General features: G+C 37.0%; 1 protein-coding gene across 2 annotated transcripts in view; it reads right to left on the reverse strand.

Moving 5' to 3' along the window:
- The window catches only part of MAPK14 (mitogen-activated protein kinase 14), a 103,695-nt gene extending 90,588 nt beyond the window's left edge, over nt 1-13,107 (reverse strand). For both annotated transcript variants that reach the window (XM_003768998.4, XM_003768999.4), the window contains exon 1: nt 12,858-13,107. In XM_003768998.4, coding sequence (XP_003769046.1) covers nt 12,858-12,973 — 116 coding nt within the window. In that variant the 5' untranslated portion in view covers nt 12,974-13,107. The remainder of the gene's footprint in view (nt 1-12,857) is intronic.
- Between the last annotated feature and the right edge of the window lie 5,675 nt (nt 13,108-18,782).

The following is an 18,782-nucleotide window of genomic DNA, read 5'->3' on the forward strand; positions in this document are numbered from 1 at the left end:
ACTAGGAGAAGGAGAAAGGGAGAGGATAAATTATCTGACATAAAAAAGGCCTGAAAGATTTTACAATGGAAGGGGGGAGGGGGGAAGGGAAGTGTGGAAAGGAATACATAAACTTTAGTCTCATAGGAGCTGGCTTAAAGAAAAAAATAATATAAACACTTGGTTGGATGTATAGAAATCTATCTTACCATACAGAAAAATAGAAAGGGGAGGGTAGACAAGAAGGGGAGAAAGGGATACAGCAGGAAGAAGCTGACAGAAGAGAGGACAGTTTGGGGGAAGTAAAAATCTGAAACAAAACACTTTTGAGAATGGATAGGGTAAAAGAAGAAAGAGAATAGAATAAGGGGAAAATAGGATGGAGCAAAATACATAGCTGGTAAGAATTACTGTGAAAAAATTTTGACAGTAAGTTTCTCTGATAAAGACTTCATTTCTCAAACTGAATCAAATTTGTAGAATTAAGAGCCATTTCTCAATTGACAAATGGTCAAAGGATATAAACAAGTAGTTTTCAGACAAAGTAATCAAAGTTATTTACAATCATACAGGAAAAAAATACTCTGTATCATTATTGAGGAGAGAACTGCAGATTTTTAAAAACTTCCACCTATCAGACTGGTTAATATGATAGGTAAGGAAAATGACAAATGTTAGAGGATATGTGGAGAAAATAAAACATCAATGCACTATTGGCAAAATTGAATACTGACTCAACCATTCTGAAGAGCAATTTAGAACTGTGCCCAAAGAGCTATAAAACCATGCATACCCTTTGACCAAGCAATATCACTACAAGGTCTGAATCCCAAAAAGATAAAAAACAAAAAGGAAAAGGACCTCTGCATACAAAAATATTTATAGCAATGGTGGCAATTGGAAAGTGAGGGGGTAGCCACCAATTGGAAAATGGCTGAACAAGTTGTATATGATTGCAATGGAAAAGAATTGTGCTTTAAAAAACGATGAACAACATGATCTCAGGAAACCATGGAAAGACATACAGGAACTGATGCAAAAAGAAATGCAGAACTAGGAGAACATCGTACACAGAAATAGCAATATTTTATAATGATCTACTATGAATAACAAATACCCTCATCACAATACAGTGACAAGACAATTCTGTAGAACTTCCAATATTCAGAGAAAGAATTGGTAGAGCATGAATGCAGATCAGAGATACTTTTCCTTTATTTTCTTTGGGGTTTTTTATCTTTTCTTTCACAGAATGCTTTATATGGAATTGTGTTTTTGTAAAACTACACATGTATAAACTAATGTTAAATTGCTTGCCTTCTCAATGCAGTGAAGAAAGAGGAAGAAAATTCAGAACTCAAAATTTGAAAAGAAAATTAAAATTGTTTTTACATATGATTGGGGAAAAAATTAAATAAGATTTTTTAAAAAGAGGTTTACTACAGGGCAAATGTCTTTTATTTCATTCCCATCCTTTCCAATGTTTAGTTTATGAAAAAGACAACAGCTATCAAATATTAATTCCATTAGAGGATAACTTATTCCTCATAAATAACTCACTATGACCTTGGGCAAGTCAGCCAAGTTAGCCATCCAAACAGTCAACAAACATTTATTAATCGATTATTTACAATAAGCTCCAGGCACTAAGGATGTAAAGAAAAGCAAAGAGATTCCCTGAAGGAGCTAACATTCTAATGGGAGAAGACAAATTGCACTTAATTACTATGTCTGATGATGTAATAGACCTGTACTAAACAATGGAGATACAAATAATGTGATTTTCCTCCTTTGGATTCAAAGAGTTACTATCATAATTCAAGCTCTCATCAGCTTTCAGGACTAATGCAATAGCTTCTAATTGAGCTCCCTATCTCAAGTCTCTCCTCACAACTGCCAAAGTGATTTTCCTAAAGAGCAGGTAAGTATAGGTCACTCCCTCTACTCAATCAACTCCAGTGGTTCCCTATTATATGCTAGATCAAATATAAAATCTTATTTGGCATCTAAAGAGCTCATTAACCTCCCTCCTCTTACCTACATTTCCATTCTTTTTATACTTTATTCATTTCCATGCACTTTGTAATCCAACTACATTGGCCTGTATGTGCATAACACTCCATATCTCACATATAACATATTGTGTTGTCCTCTGTCACTGGAATGTTCTCCCTCCTCATCTTTCATCTCTTAAGATTTTCTGGGTTTCTTCAAGATTCAGCTAAATGCCATCTTCTTCAGAAGACTTTTCTGTTTTCCCTTTTGCTACTACCTTCCCTTTGGGGATTACTTCTCATTGATTCTGTACATATTTGGTTTGTATGGACTTAATTTGTGTCTTCCTTTTCCCCTTTAGAAAGGGGCAGCTAGATGGTGTAGCAGATAGAGCACTGGCCCTGAATTAAGGAAGTCAAATCCAGTCTCAAGACACTCAATGCTTCCTAGCTGTGTGACTCTTGGCAAGTCATTTAACTCCAAATGTCTCCCACCCCCCACCCCCACCCCCAAAAAAAAAAGATATATAAAGAGCTTTTGAGAGCAGAGGCTATTTTTGCCTTTATTTGTATCCCTACTTTTTAGGATAAGGCCTTACACATAGCAAATAATTAATAATTTCTTACTGACATTACTGTCCTCCATGGAGTCTATATACAGGTCATACTGATGAAATTGCCATGTCATACCTATCCAGTTTCTGTGTCTCACTGATTGCGCCCTACACTTGAAATGTTCTCACTAGATTCTAATCTTTGCTCAACGCCACTCTCAGGAAAAGACTTTCCTCATCTCTTCCCCCATTCCCATTCCTCCAATTGCTAGTGTCTTTTCCTCTAAGGTTACTTTCTATTGGTTCTCTCTATATAACTTGTATCTATACCTATAATATGAACTTCAAGGGCTGTTTTTGGTTTTTCTTTATTTTTCTAATGCTTATGCCAGCATCTGCCATGTAGTAAGCTCTTTAAAATTCTTGCTGATAGCTCAATTGGTCTGTCTAAATTTGTGGAAGAGAAAAATAGAGTTATGCTAAAGTCTATTTGAGGAATTAGACTCTCACAGTGATGAGAAAGTTATAAGAAAGAATTCTCAACACCTGGCAGGGATCAACTTCAGGGCAAGACAAGTAGTCCAGACTGGCATATTAGAAACTAGGAGGACTTGAAAGTAGCTAAAATTACCTTATAGTTTCCAAACAGAGTTCAAGGGTCTAGCTTCATCTACCTTCTTCTCCAAACCTGATGTTCCCTTATTTCTCAACACATCAAACAAGAAATTATGACCCCTTAATTATGTCTGCTGATTTCATCACCTTTTGGTTCTGAATCATATCAACCAAACACTCACCCTCAATCTTCTTTCCTCCTTCCTACTTTCCAGATAATCTGATTGTGCATGATATATCACTTAAAACTAGTCTGAAGAGATGAACTGAAGTCATAAAGACAGCTTTAGGTAATCAAGGCTCATTTAGAGAAGGCAGAAAAGAAAAAAACAGAATATGAAAGCAATCCCAGTGAAAATCCCATGACATATTAGAGGCATTTGAAAGGAACCAGGAGAATCCCATGCATGGTTTATATCCCATGAGAGTTATGTATACACATATCTATAATACCCAGAAACATATACATTCTATATATTACACATTATAATTTTTAAATTCGTATTCTCATTTGGTCCTCATAACAATGATTTAAGGAAAGACAAGACCTATCCTTATTTTATAGACAAGGGACCAAGATCACATGGTTACTTACCCAAATTGGAAACCAAATCTTTTGGGTCTAAACCTTCCAACATTACTTCAGAATAATCCAGTGCTCTTTTTAAAGAAATAACATTTGTTAAATATCCATTACGTGTAAAACACTTCTCTCATTGTTATTTCTCCAATATGTATTTTGTCACATGGGCTAATCAAGAAATTTTGATGGACATTATTGTATAATAACTGACAATATTGTGGACCTAAGGACAACATATCAAAACCCAAGTTTTAGGTCCTAGGGATAAAGGAGTAATTTATAATAATTACTCAAAATTAACATATGTCTACATGTTCAGGGTCTAAAGTTAAGCAAGCAGCAGACCTAGGAGAAATAAACATTCACTCATGACCTTTTTGTTATGTTGTCATGGGAATCCATGTTTGCAAGGGAACTGAGAGTTATTTGCTGCAAACAGATGATGGTATTCTCTTAGTCCAGTGATAAAAGAAGAGTAAAAGGAGCTTGGTTTGACTGGAAATGAGGAATAGCAATGGCAAAAGAAAGAACAATACAAATTTGAGATGTGGTGAACAGGTGAGAACACCGGGTTTTTTTGGTTTTTTTTTTTTTTCCATCATCACAAGCAGTTAAGAAGTCTAAATCTGGATGGTGGAGTGGAACAAACACCAAAGTAGTAGAAAACCAGGTCTGTGTCTCTCAACTCAGCTACCTGTGAATTGCCACTTAAACTCTGAGATTCTATAAAGTAGGAATAAAATACTTATCCTAAACTACCTTACAAGGCTTTATGTTTGTTTGTTTGTTTGTTTTTTTGGGGGGTGGGTAAAATATAAAATGCTACATAAATGTAAGGTATTATTGTTAGAAGAGAAAGTAGAGCAGAAAGATTATTGAAAGATTACACAAATGAAAACTAGGCAGAACTAGAGCTAAAGTGAGGAAGCAGAGTTTAGTAAAATAGAAGACACCAAGCTTATTTAAAAATAAAGGAAAAAAGAAAACAACAAAACAGTAACAAGGAGAAGGGCATAAAAGAGCAACCAAAAGATTGCTCAACTAACATTTAAACTCTTTTGCAAACTAACTGGGCAAAAATTCCATTCACCACCTAGTTTCTTTTCTTCTAGCTGTCTGTATATCTTCCAGATATCAATGTAGTCTTCCAGAACAAAGGATAAACAACAACAAAAAGCTAGAAAAAAACAAATTAACCTAGTAATGTCAGCATAGGAGCTGGCCTTCAAAGGAGCGAAGTCTCCGACAAGATCTCAAGGTTCAAAGGTGCCACACAAGTACATGCTAAGAAGGCATCTCCAAGGCTGGTAAGGAAAATAGAAAAGGGGAGTGGGAAAAGGAACAGAAAAGAAAGCAACCAAACTAAGACTATTATTTTACCCTCAGCAGAAATGCATTGTGACAAAGGACAGAGCCAAGGGAAAATAATGATTCAAAGTTACTCTACTACAGAATAGCTGTTCCACTTTCTATAGTTAAGCTACCAGAGTTTATCTGGGGCAAATCAGTCTTGTATAAGCTTTCTATCCTCATTCTCTACCTCTTCCTCTACGGGAGCAAATAATTCCAATCCTAGGGAATTGATCCATTTGTAGAGAGCTAAGTCCAGGAGACAGAACTATGATCATAGAGTCAGAAAGACATGAGTTCAAATTCAGTTTCTGTCATTTAATAGTCAAATAACTCAGCAAGTCATTCTGTCTCTGAGTTGTGATGATAACTAAAATGTTTCTAAATCATTTTGTAAACTTAAAGAACAAAAAACAAAAAAAAAACCCACTACTTTGAGAATCAGTACCAGGTTAAAAATCAGTTAAAAAAAAATGCAAACTACTTCAGAATTATCTGTAACTGCTAGGATGACAGGGATGATTTCTGCAATTATTATTTTGAATAAGAAATGACAAATAAAGAAGAGTAGAAACTTACACAAACTCATGAAAAGTGAAGTAAGCAAGAGACAAGAAAACAATACACAGTGGCTAAAACAATTTAAACAGAACCATAAAAAACAAAAATAAAAGTAAATGTTGCAAAATTAAGAAGCATAGCTTAAAAGAGATCTCAGAAGACCCTCCACCCCTCCTCTTTACAAAGGCAGAAGATTCACAAATATTATGTGTTGCATATATCTAGTTGCATTTTTCAATGCATTGACTTTTTAACATATTAATGAGTTATGCTGATTTTCTCCCCTCTTCTTTTGTCTTTAAAAATATTGTTATATGGGATGGCTCTGGAAGGGGGGGATACTGGTAAAAACTGTAATGCTCAAAAAACTACATCAATAAAAATTTTTTTAAAAGAGTACATTAGCATTGTGCATACCCTTTGACCCAGCAGTGTTACACTGGGCTTATATTCCAAAGAGATATTAAAGGGAAAGGGACCTGTATGTACAAGAATGTTTGTGGCAGCCCTTTCCATAGTGGCTAGAAACTGGAAATTGAATGGATGCTCATCAATTGGAGAATGGCTGAATAAATTGTAGCATATGAATGTTATGGAATATTATTGTTCTGTAAGAAATGACCAGCAGGATGATTTCAGAGAGGTTTGGAGAGACTTACATGAACTGATGCTAAGTGAAATAAGCAGAACCAGGATATCATCATACACGGCAAAAACAAGATTATACGATGATGAAATCTGATGGACGTGGCCCTCTTCAACGATGAGATGATTCAAACCAGTTCCAATTGTTCAGTAATGAAGAGAATCAGCTACACCCAGAGAGAGAACTATGGAAAATGAGTGTAAACCACAACATAGCATTTCCACTCTTTCTGTTATTGTTTGTTTACATTCTTGTTTTCCTTCTTAGATTTTTTTTCTTTCTTTCTAGATCCGATTTTTCTTGTGCAGCAAGTGTATAAATATGTATACATATACTGGATTTAACATGTACTTTAACATATTTAACATGTATTGGACCACCTGCCATCTAAGGGAGGGGTTGGGGGGAAGGAGGGGAAAAGTTGGAACAGAAGGTTTTGCAAGGGTCAATATTGAAAAATTACCCATGCATGTGTTTTGTAAATAAAAAGCTATAATAATAATAATAAAATAAAAAATAAAAGAGTACATTGGCGACTTGTTGTGAAGTTTATGAAATGGGAGTCTACCTTCTAATATCATCTTTAACATCTTGGAGATCTTGGGGCTCAGGATGAACCAATCTTATAGCAAATTCCACATCCACAGCATAAGATAAATTCCAATGTATTTGCACCAAGTACTGTGCTGGAAGGGGAAGGGAAGGAAAAGAATAAAGAAAAAAATAAAAACAATTTCTGCCTTCAAGAAGCTTACATTTGAAAAGACGACAAAGCACATATATACGTATACAAGATACACAGAGACTAGATAGAAGGTAATTTTAGAGGGAAAAAGCACTTACTAATATATGGGTTAGAGGGTGAGAGAAAGCACCAAGAATGACCTCAACAAATGCTGCAAAAGGCAGTTTTAGGATTCAATCTTGAAAGAAGGCAAGGATTTTGGAGTTGAGGAGGGAAACAATTTCAGTCAAAGGGCCTCCAATAACAACAGAAAGATAGGAAGGAGACAAGTTGTTTAGAGTTTTAAATAACACAGCTCTCTATATTCAATCCCAGCTATCATAGGCAGCCGCTGCCTATGGGAAATACCAAGTGTGTATGTGGAGAAAGAAAGAGAGAGAAATGACAGTCAGAACTGCCCTTGAGGAAAATCACTTTGGCAAATGTGTTATTAGCTCTAATTATATGTTACAAATATCCATATTAATGAGATCACAGATCTAGAGAAGTATCAGAATATTCTAATTTTTATATAAATCTGCATTAAAAAGTTTCAATTTTGGCCATTAATTTGGCTACGTCTAAATGTAATTTCTAAAGATTATTAAAAAGATTCAGGTCTGAAGCAAATAAATTTCTTTTCTGACATCAATTTTGAGAAGATCAACTTTAGACAGTCATAATATAGAATTGTAATTTGATAAGTAGTAATGATGACCTTTTGCTTCAGTGACGATGCTAAACTTTTGACTATGTGGATCACAACAAACTGACAAGTCCTCAAAGAGATGAGAGTACCAGATCATCTTACTTGTCTCTTGAGGAATCTATATGAGGGTCAAGCAACAGTTAGAACCAAACAGGGAACAACTGACTGAAAACTGGGAAAGAAGTAGACAAAGTTGTATATTGTCACCTTATTTATTTAATTCAGAAGCAAAGCATTATACAAAATGCCAGGCAATATGAATCAAAAGCAGGTTCTTGGGGAAAATAACAATCTCAGATATGCAGATGATACTCAGACAGTAGGAAGTGAAAAATTACTCTTGATGAGAGTTCAAAAGCTGGTTAGAAGTTTAACACTAAAAAAAATACTTACATCACTTCTGGCAAACAGAACGAGAAAAAATGTTAAGTGTCAGATTTTATATTCTTGGGTTCAAAGTTCATTGTACAAAGAGACAGTAGCCAGGAAATTAAAAGATATTTGCTCTCTGGTAGGAAAGCAATGGTAAATCTGGACAGCATGCTTAAAAGCAGAGACATCACCTTGACAACAAATAATAAAAGTTACGTGAATAGTCAAAACTATGGGGTTTTTTTTTTTTTTAGTAGTAATGTATGGCTAAGACAATTAGATTACAAGGAAAGCTGAATGCAGCAGAATTGACATTTTTGAATTGTTAATTCCTTGGACAGCAAGAAGATTAACTCAAACAATGCATAAAGAATTTACTCTGACTATTCATTGGAAGGACAGATACTGAAGCTAAACCTTAAATACTCTGGCCATGTAATGAGAAGACAAGACTCAATGGAAAAGACTGATGCTGGAAAACATGGAAAGCAAAAGGAGAAGGGGACAGCAGAGAAAGAGAAGGATAGTTTTTTGAAAGAACAAGGAATTTGCTTAAACAGACTGCAGAAAGATAAGAGATAAGAAGGAAAAAGAAAAAGGAATGAGAAAGGAAAAGGGGGGAGGGCAGCACAATACATACATGTAAAAGGAAGAGAGGGGAAGAAAATATGTCAAGAACCTGAATATTCTGTACCCAGGTTTCATAGATGTGGAATGAGTATATATAACATAGAAAAGCAGTCTTCTAACTAAGTTTGATTCTCAGCTCTTTAACCTATTGTTACCTGTATGATCTGAGACAAATCCCTTTATCTCCCTTGTGTCAGTTTCATCTGTAAAGTAAAAGGATTGGATGAGATGACCATTAAGGACCCTTCCAGCTCTATATCTATGACCCTATTGTTTGCAAAGCACCTTTACTTTTTTTTTTTTTTTTTAAAAAGGTTATACATTCTAAGTTATATTTTAATATATTTAACATCTACTGGTCATCCTGCCATTTAGGGGAGGGGGTGGGGGGGTAAGAGGTGAAAAATTGGAACAAGAGGTTTGGCAATTGTTAATGCTGTAAAGTTACCCATGTATATATCCTGTAAATAAAAGGCTATTAAATAAAAAAATAAAAAAAAAAAAAGGTTATACATGTACATTCATCTTTTATATATTTCTATATGAGTCATGCTGGGAGAGAAAAATGAGAACAAAAGGGAAAAACCATAAGGAAAAAAAAAAAAACCACAAGAAAGAAAAAAGGTAAATGTAGTATGTGTTGACCCACATTCAGTCTCCATAGTTCTCGCTAATTCAAGGATGAACTCATATTTTAAAACAATGATATAATAAGCTCAAAATTTTTATGGAATTTCACTTTACACACAATATGGCTGACCTATATTGTATCTATTCCAATAGAACACGGGATACCTTACAGGTATCCCACCTATTACACCTATATAAAACTTATTTCCCACTACTGCCTTAAGATCACCAACTAAACTGATAACCTTGCTCCAGCATCTTCCTACTAGTCATAAAAACAATTGGATAAGAATATATGTACTGATCAGCATAGTTCTTCAAACCTACTAGAAAAATTCAAAACACATCTCCTACCAACTGATGCTAGATCAGCATAAAAAGACTAGCGCATATATACGTATATATATCATGACTAAACAGCCTTCTTTTAGAAAACTGTTCACTGTTTTTCACCAGAATTTTGCTTATGCTCTATGCCAAATATTTATATAATATTATCCACCTAGTAATCTCAAAGTGCTCTGCCAACTACCAGTGCTATTTTGCACACACAAGGTGTCATGGTTCCTGCTGTCCTACATTAAATGGCTTATCAGTCGCAATTATATAAGAGATTTGAAAAATGGTGCACTAAAGGAGAGGAATTTAAGTTCCCATTTATATTTCCTTAAATTCACCACAAAGATTCTCCCCTTCTGTCCCAAAACCACAAAAATCAATGCTTTGCAACAACACATTCTTAACAATTTTGCTTCATTTCCCCTTACAGACTATGCATAAAGTTCCTTAAAATGGCAAGTTAGTTCCCTTTAACTTTCAAAATGGAAATATGTAAAACTCCAAACAAAATTCTGATTTTTTTTTATATGAAGAAATCTTTCTTTTAAGAAACCCACAACGTGACTGCAAAGTAATGAGACAAAAACAACAAAAAAAACCATCACTCAACAATTTTATGCAAACATATGAACCGTCAAAGTAGTCACCTAAGAAAGCCACAGCTATTTCAAAGTTTTTATCACTGTCTAAAATATTATTGAAATCCATTTTTCAAACTGCCTCTAGAACCAATTTAAGAACCACAAAAGTGTCATTGCTTTATGGATGTCGACTTTTTTTGCCCCCCAAAACCCAGTATCTTCCAGTTTGATCACTCACATTATTCACCAGAAACCTACCTACAAATGAAAAAGTTATAGTCAGCAGACTCAAAAGAAAGAAAATTTGCTACAACTAAACAAGAATGTATCTTAATGGATAATTTCAAAAGAGATATGTTGCAAGAATCTTAGGCATATGAACTATGAAAGTTTTGAAGAGTCTGCTCCCAAACTCTTTGCATATATAAGTTTTAGTTACTTTAATGTAAAGGTATGGATAATAAATCAAGCTAATTTATTATTCCTACATTGTCATCAGAGAATATCTCATTGGGCAACTGTTAATGTTCAGAAAACAAACTGTATTTATGAAGAAATCTATCAGGGAGATTCTTTACTTCAACATAACTACTTCATTTTGCCTAAAATCATTTAATAAATAATCCTGTCTGGGAACAATAGTGGAACTCATTAAGACTGATTTAGTTAAAATGAACCAAATGATTCAGTTAAAGAAATAATCACACATATAGACAAAAGAAAATGAGCAAATATAGACCAGTTTTCAGAAAAGTGTTTCAATCCAGTTTCTTTAGAACAAAAATTTTCATTTAGAAATGGGAAAAAAATGATGCACAGTATGGTACAATCTGCTACACATATTAAAGAGCTTGAGGTTAAAAATGCAATATGATCTGCTGTTGGATGCAATTGCACAATCTCAGTTTCAGAGCAAATTCTACTAAACAGGAAATTCATGATGTGACTCTAAGGAGCACAGGAATCATGGGGAAGGAGTGTGCCAATGATGATCATTTCCTAAAAACAGAAATTATCTGGCAAGCATAAAATTGTTTTACTAACAACTTTAAAATCATATGTGCACACAACACTTAAAAATAAAAACCTGAAACCATCACTTATTTATTTACAGGCCAAGAATTTTCACAAATAATGACAAATATAAAGTATATAATTCATAATTTGGCATAACATTTTGGCTTTTTACTAACTAAATATATATTTAAACCAAAAGATATTTGAAGAATAAACTACCTTGTGAAACAGTGGGCTATAAAGAGAACTGTTCAAACAGACAGAATGGATGTGTTAGGAATATTGCTAAAGGAGTTTTGCTTTTGGTGGAAGGCTGAACTAAACAAAAAATCCTTTCCAATTCTAAGAATTCAAATCAAAAAATTTAAGTATGCTACATAATTATTATGGTAACACACTACACATTCACAAGTCATCAGAACCAATGACCTCTTTCAAACTTCTCCATTTTCTTGTTTTCCTGATGCAAACCATTCTGTACCTGTTTTTTTTAAGCAGTAAATGTGGACAGTTCTGCTTATACTAGTAAATGCACTGGGGTATAGAACTTAAACTAAAAAAGTGATTTGAATATTATCCCAATCCTGCAAAAATATAACTGTCACTGCAAATGGCCATTTTTCATCTCAGGGATGTCACACCGGGCTCGTTTTCCAGGAGTCAAATTAGAATGTTTTGTCAAGAACTTTACAATACGTAAATAAAAAAAAAAATGTTAAAATGCTTACAATTATCCCATATAACTCTGAAATTACAATAGCCTTGTAGGTTCCTTCCTTTTATTAAAAAAGAAAAAAATTAGCTTCCAACCTGCTCAGGTTGAAGTCAGCATTAAAAACTGGCAAGCTGGCAACACGGATAATTTTGCAAATAAATGAAATTTAATGAAATTTCGTCACATATATCCGTTTTTGAAAACTGGATTTATTTGAACAGATGTTTGCAAAAAGACCAGATTTCCCCCCCCCGCCCCCAATCAGGCACAAAACCCAGCAGGGTCTGCTCCCCAAGAACAACATTCTATTAATTCTCCCACTCTTAAGACTGCCTCCCCATGTCTGTCCTGTCTGTAACCCGTGCGAGACCCCATGTCTGTCCTGTCTGTAACCCGTGCGAGACCCCATGTCTGTCCTGTCTGTAACCCGTGCGAGACCCCATGTCTGTCCTGTCTGTAACCCGTGCGAGACCTGACACCCTGCAAGAACGAGTGGGGAACGGGCACAGACCCTGGCACCCGAGGAAGACGGAAAAGATCAATAAAGCCTGCATTCCGCTGCTGGGACTTCCTCAATAAGGAGCCCTCCCCTTCCCATCTTTTCGGCAGCCCCGCAGGGTGGGGATTTAAGTCCCCGTAATCGGGTATCCAGCCTATAATGCAAACTGCTCTACGTACTTGCGAACGGGCTGTCATAACCTTGCTCGGCTGTGCAAAAGAGGGCACGAGGGTGTGCGGAGAGCGTATGCAGGAGGGAGCAATGCCCTAGGAGGGGGTTAGAGGGAAGGAATTCCTACCGCTTGGTGCATCCCTGAGCCCCAGGGAGGCAAACTGGGAACTCCGGCTCGTGATACTCACCACACGGACCCATAGGCTCCGGAGCCGACCGGGGACAGGTTCTGGTAGCGCTCGGGCACCTCCCAGATGGTCTTGTTCAGCTCCTGCCGGTAGAACTTAGGCCTCTCCTGAGACATCTTCCCCCGCCGGCTGCAGCAAAGCGAAGGCGGCCCAGCGGGAGCCAGCCAGCGCCTTCACCCGCCCGCCCGGGCCCGGCTCCCCACCGCCCCCCCGCAGCCCCCCGGCGCTCCGCAGGTGCTGCAGCCGCGATGGCCCCGCCGACCCCCGGTCCCGCAGCCGCTGTCAGCCGCGAGCGCACGGCGACTCTGCCCAGCCCCGGGGCCCTGGCCACAGGCAAGGGTGGCTTCCCGCACGAAGGGTCCGAGGCTACGCCTGCTGCCCCTGCCGCTACTCTGCGACCCGGGGGCTAGGAGGGGAGTCTGCACGGGGTGGCGAAAGGGCCGGTTCTTCTCCTGGCGGTGGCGGCTGCAGCGGCGGCGGCAGCTCCAGCGCAGACGGCAGCTCCCGCCCCAGCTGCGGCTCCAGCGCCTGCAAAACTGCGAGCCCCTCCTCTCCCCCCAGCAAACGAGAACTCCTGGGCGTAATCTCGCGAGAGATTAGCGCGGGGTGGGTCGGGGGCGGTCCTTCGCGAGCCCAGATTTTACCCAATATGGAACCTGCTCGCGCGGGGAACCCGGGGAAGGCAAGGCAGAGCTGAGGAGGAGGAGGGAGAGGAGGAGGAGGAGGGGACGGAGGCGTGTTCTCGCGAGAAGCAGCTCCCGGACGCCTCTGCGTTCGGGCTTGTTTCTGGGCTAGGCGGGAACGAAAGCTGATTGGTACTTCTGGCGCAATCTTACGGGAAAGGTCAAGGTCCTGAGACTTGAGAGGTCCCGGTTCCTCCCCGTTGCCCCTTTATTGGTGGGCCTCGAACTCTGCCAACTGCCTGGGCAGGGCTGGACGAGGAGAAATGTCAGGACCCTCGTCCTCCCTCTGCCGGGATAAACCGCTGGCTTCGGGACGAGTTAACAGGCAGCGGCTTAGGCTCGGAGAGGCCCACGCCGTCCCTTCAGATCCTCACAGTCTAACTGGACTCTTCTTGGCGGAGGGGCCCCGGACATCCCCTCGGCAGATTAAGCCCCAGTTCCGCAGTCCTTTACTTTAGGAGGCGCTGACAGAGATGCCAAGCTGTAGAACGTGCTCTCAGAGTGACCTCAGGCACATCCTTTACCTCTCAGCCTCGCCTTAGCACCTACCTACAAACCTCACTGATGGATTAAATTCAATTTGACAAACGTGCAAGTGTCTACTGTGTATTAAGCTTTGTGCGCATAAGCTCTGGGGATACAATACGCGAAGGGCTCTGCAGATCTAAAATGGTAATTACTAGAACTCTCCCAAACCTTCTGGAAACTGACAGCCTAAATAATGGGTTGACCTGAATGAATATATAAATGCCTTTCTTGCAAAATTATACGTGATATGGAGGGAAAAACCAGAAGAAAGATTTTCAGCAAGTTGGGAAGATCCTTTGGAGAAATATATGTAAAAGGAAAAAAAAAGGACAGGAATGACCCATGCTGAGAAAGTTATGGAAGGATTGCCATCTACATCCTTGGAGAAAGTATTGAATCAGAGGGAAAGAGCTCCAAACATAGTACTGTCAGAAAGGGATCAGGGAGGGCTTTCTGGAGAAAGTAGCATTTCATTAGATTTTAAATGTGGGAGGATTTAAATGTAGGAGCTTTGGTGGTTCCATGCTTTGGGAACAGGTTGAAAAAACATTATCAATGTAAAAGCAAAAGGACTGCAAGAAATTCAGTTTTCTATCATAAAATATTTTGACCTGATTTGAAGCACCTAAATTCACTTTTCTATCAAAATTACTAGTTTAGAACTTTAATAATGAAGGCCTTTAAAGGTTTCACAATTTGGCTGAAGTTTCATTTGGATATTTCTTCTAACAATTGTATGGTAATTCACCTGCCTTATCTTTCTGTGACTCCTGTGCGTGTTAAATATTCTTCCACAAGGACACATATGTGCAAAAAAATGGTTGTAGCAGCTCCTTTTGTGGTAGCAAAGAATTGGAAAATGAGTAGATTCCCATCGATTGAGGAATGGCTGAAGTTGTGGTATATGAAAATAATAGAACCTTATTCCATAAAAAATGATGAACAAGCTGACTTTAGAAAGGATGGAAAGATTTACATGAACTGATGCTGAACAAAACAAGCAGAACCAGGAATACATTGTACACAATAACAGCAAGAAAGCATGATGATCAACTATAAAAGACGTGTATTTTCTCAGCGGTTCAGTGATTCAAAGCAATCCCAATAGACTTTGGACAGAAAATGTCACCTGCATCCAGAAAAAGATCTAAGGAGACTGAATGTAAATCAATACATGCTAAGTTCACTTCTTTTTTCTTTTTTTTTTTTTTTTTTAAATCTCTTCCATAGTTTTTCCTTTTTTGCTCTGATTTTTCTCTTCCTGCATAATTCATAAAGTAATATATATTGTAAATAAATAAATTTACTAGGGGAAAAAATACTCTTCCACACAGATTCCACCAGACATTTTGGGTGCTTTCTTCTAGATCTCTTGAGGGTATATGGGTACCAATGGAACACTTGAATCGTCCATTATTATCTCTTATTGTCATTACAGAAACTACCTATTTCTTCTTCCAATTAAACCTCATTGATTTTTGCAAAATATTATGCTTTTGCCTCACTTCCATTGCCCCATGTGGCCTCCCCTCCCCCTTAAAAATTTTTTTAAGTGAAAAAAAAGTTTAGCAACACATTATCTGTAGTATTCCCCATCCATAGTCCTCACCTCTATCTTTTTATATCTTTATATCTTTATATCTTTTTATATCTTTTTAGTGACTTGGATTAGTTATACTTTCTCAGCTTTCAATTGTTTTTTCCATTACACTTGTAATTGTGGAAATTATTTTCCTTCTGCTTACTTTACTTTGCATCAATTTTTATGTAATTCTCTCATCATTATATTCATTGTCTCTTATCACAGAGTCAGTCAGTCAGTAAATATTTACTAAGCTTCTGCTACATATCAGACAATATACTAAGAACCGGGGATGTTCAAAGAAATAAGCAGTCCCTGCCCTCATAGAATTCACAATCTATTGAGTTCACAATATGAAGGAAACAAAAGCAAACAAATAAAAACAACCTAACTATAGGTTAAATAAAGAAAAACAACCCATATACAGGATAAATAAAAAATAATTAAGAATTGAAGATAGTAGAAATAATAGAGGTTGAGAAAGTAATCTGTAAAAGAATTTAGGAGAAATTTGAAAGCCAGGAAATCCAGTAGGAGATGAGGAAGAAGAGAAATAGTCCACAGTCTATTTAATCACTCTTCAATTATTGGAGATGTTTCCACATTGCTACCACAAAAGTTTTGTTATAAATATTTTGATATGTGTGAAATCTTTCTTTTTTGTATTTAGGGTATATATCCCCAGTAGTGAAATCACTAAGTCAAAGGGTATTCCAAGTTTCAGTCACTTTCTATCAATAATTCTAAATTGCTTTCGATAAAATTATATTTATTCATAGTTCCATAGGCAGTGCATTAATGTGTCTGTCTTTCCACTACCCCTTAGACATTGACTATTCCCATCTTTTATCACTTGCCAATTTGTTGGTTATACTGTGAAACCTCTGTGTTCTTTTAATTTTCATGTCTTTATTTTTAGTTAATTTTATCTTTTTTTTCGTGATTCTTACTAGTTTTCAATTCTTTTGAGAATTACTTAGCTTTTGACACTTATTAGAAAATGGCCTTTCTTATATCTGTTTGACTATATTTTGGATGTCAGACTCATCAGAAATATTTGATATAAAGATTTTCTTTGGTTGACGGCTTCCTTTTTCCTAATGGCATTAATTTTATTCATGCAAATTTCATCTAATTTCCTATTTCACCTCATTAAAAATGTCTCTTTTAACTTTTAAAATCACCACCATCCATCCTTTGGATAACTAATCATCTAGTCAATCAACTTATTCTTTTTATTTCATTGTCCATTGTAAATGGATGTTAAAAGTCAGTGTATATTCCCTAATGACATCTACTATGGGCTCTTGCTTTAGTAGCTTCTTATATCATAGTCTGGACAGTAAGCATCTTTACACAGTTCATTTTTCCATGTAGGAATTAGGCCAAGCTCTTTTAAGTGATTATGGATTTCATTTTAGAAGTTTCACAATGTTTCAGGCCTTAATGTAATCAGCACAATGTTATCTGTAAACAAGAACATTTGTTTGACCTTTGTATGACATTTATAGGAGATTCATTTCTCGAATGCCAGATATTTCCATGATAATTGCAAACACTTTCGATGGTCCTAGATTTGTCATAGTCCTCACTTTAAAATAAGAGTAATCTTTTAATCTCAATTAATCTTGATTACACTTTTAAGGAATATATTAGTTTAACATATGTAGGGAGACACTTTGTTGAAAGAGATTTTTCAGGCAGCATTTTGTTCTACCAAATCTAATGGGTTTTGGGTTTTTGTTTTTTGTAGTCAACAATAAGCTTAATAGGATCTTGTCTTTTCTGTGCCTTTCACTCAATTATATGACCATAAAGATGTGGTCTGCTTTAGACCATAGTTGGGGAAAGTTTGCTTCTTCTCATACTTTCATCAGGGTTTGTGGGATACATATATATAGTATTATCATAAAGACTGTGCAGAATTGGAAAAACTTATATTTGGGTCCATTCTGTGAGGGACAGATTGGGTGCAAGACCCCCTTCCCAATCCAATTAACTAATCAGAAACATATCAGATACAAAGAGAAAACATTTATTTAATCCCTGGGGAGAGGCCCAGATACACATTTGTGAGCCATCCCAACTCCCACCATGTGCTCCTGGAACCTGACCTGCTTCCAGCTTGTCCAGGGTTTAAAAGCAAAAGACTTGAGCCTTCTCATTGGATAGACAAACAGGATGTAACCATCCTTGCCCAATGGTCACTAATGCTGGCTGTCTCCCACAGGTCATGTCACTTCCTGCAACTTCCTGTATCTCAGGTTCAAAGTTCATTCCTCCAGAGAAGAAATGACCTCCCCAAGGTCTCAAAGTTCTGGGACTGAGAAATACTTCATCCAATCAGTCCCATTCAATACTATTGCTATTGTTTCATTCATCTTTTTTGAATGGTAATGACACAGAAGATTCCCTCTTGCCCCCCAGAAAATACTTCTATCTCTCAATATTTTCAGAATTGATATCTCAGTACTCTCAAAATGGTCACTTTCAGCATGGAGCTCTTTTGTAGATACTTGGTTTGCTCCATCTTCTCTTTTTAGCATTGTTTCTATTTTTTCATGTGGTCTATTGGAATTATATACAAGAACAAAAATGTGATGACTTTCCTGTCATTAAAGGAAAAGACAATTTTTCATAAAAGTCTAGGCAAATCTCTTTTTTCTTTTGTTTATATGTCATCTATATGTTCATGAGATGATATAATTGGGTAACTGTGTTTCTCACCAAGCTTATTGTAAACTTGTCCAGCTAATAAAGACTCTCCTTACTTTAATCCATCATCCACTTAACTGCCCAAGTGATTTTCCTAAGGAACAGATTGGACAATGCCAGTCCTTTAGTAATCCCTATTATCTATAGGATCAAATATAAAATTCTCTTGTCAGTTAAAATTCCTTCATAACCTGGCTCTGTTTTATCTTTCCAATTTTCTTATATTTTATTACCCTCCCACAAACCGTTATCCAGCTATACTGGCCTACTTGCTCTTCCTCAAACATAACCAAACTCCTGATTGTGCATTTTCATTGGTGCTCCAAATGCCTGGAATCTTTTCCTTTTTCACCTCCACCCACCTGTACCTTTGTGCTTCCTTTCCTGACTAGCTAAAATTCTCACACCTTCTACAAG

The sequence above is a fragment of the Sarcophilus harrisii genome, chromosome 4, assembly GCF_902635505.1.
Source record: "Sarcophilus harrisii chromosome 4, mSarHar1.11, whole genome shotgun sequence".
NCBI classification, from domain to species: domain Eukaryota; kingdom Metazoa; phylum Chordata; class Mammalia; order Dasyuromorphia; family Dasyuridae; genus Sarcophilus; species Sarcophilus harrisii.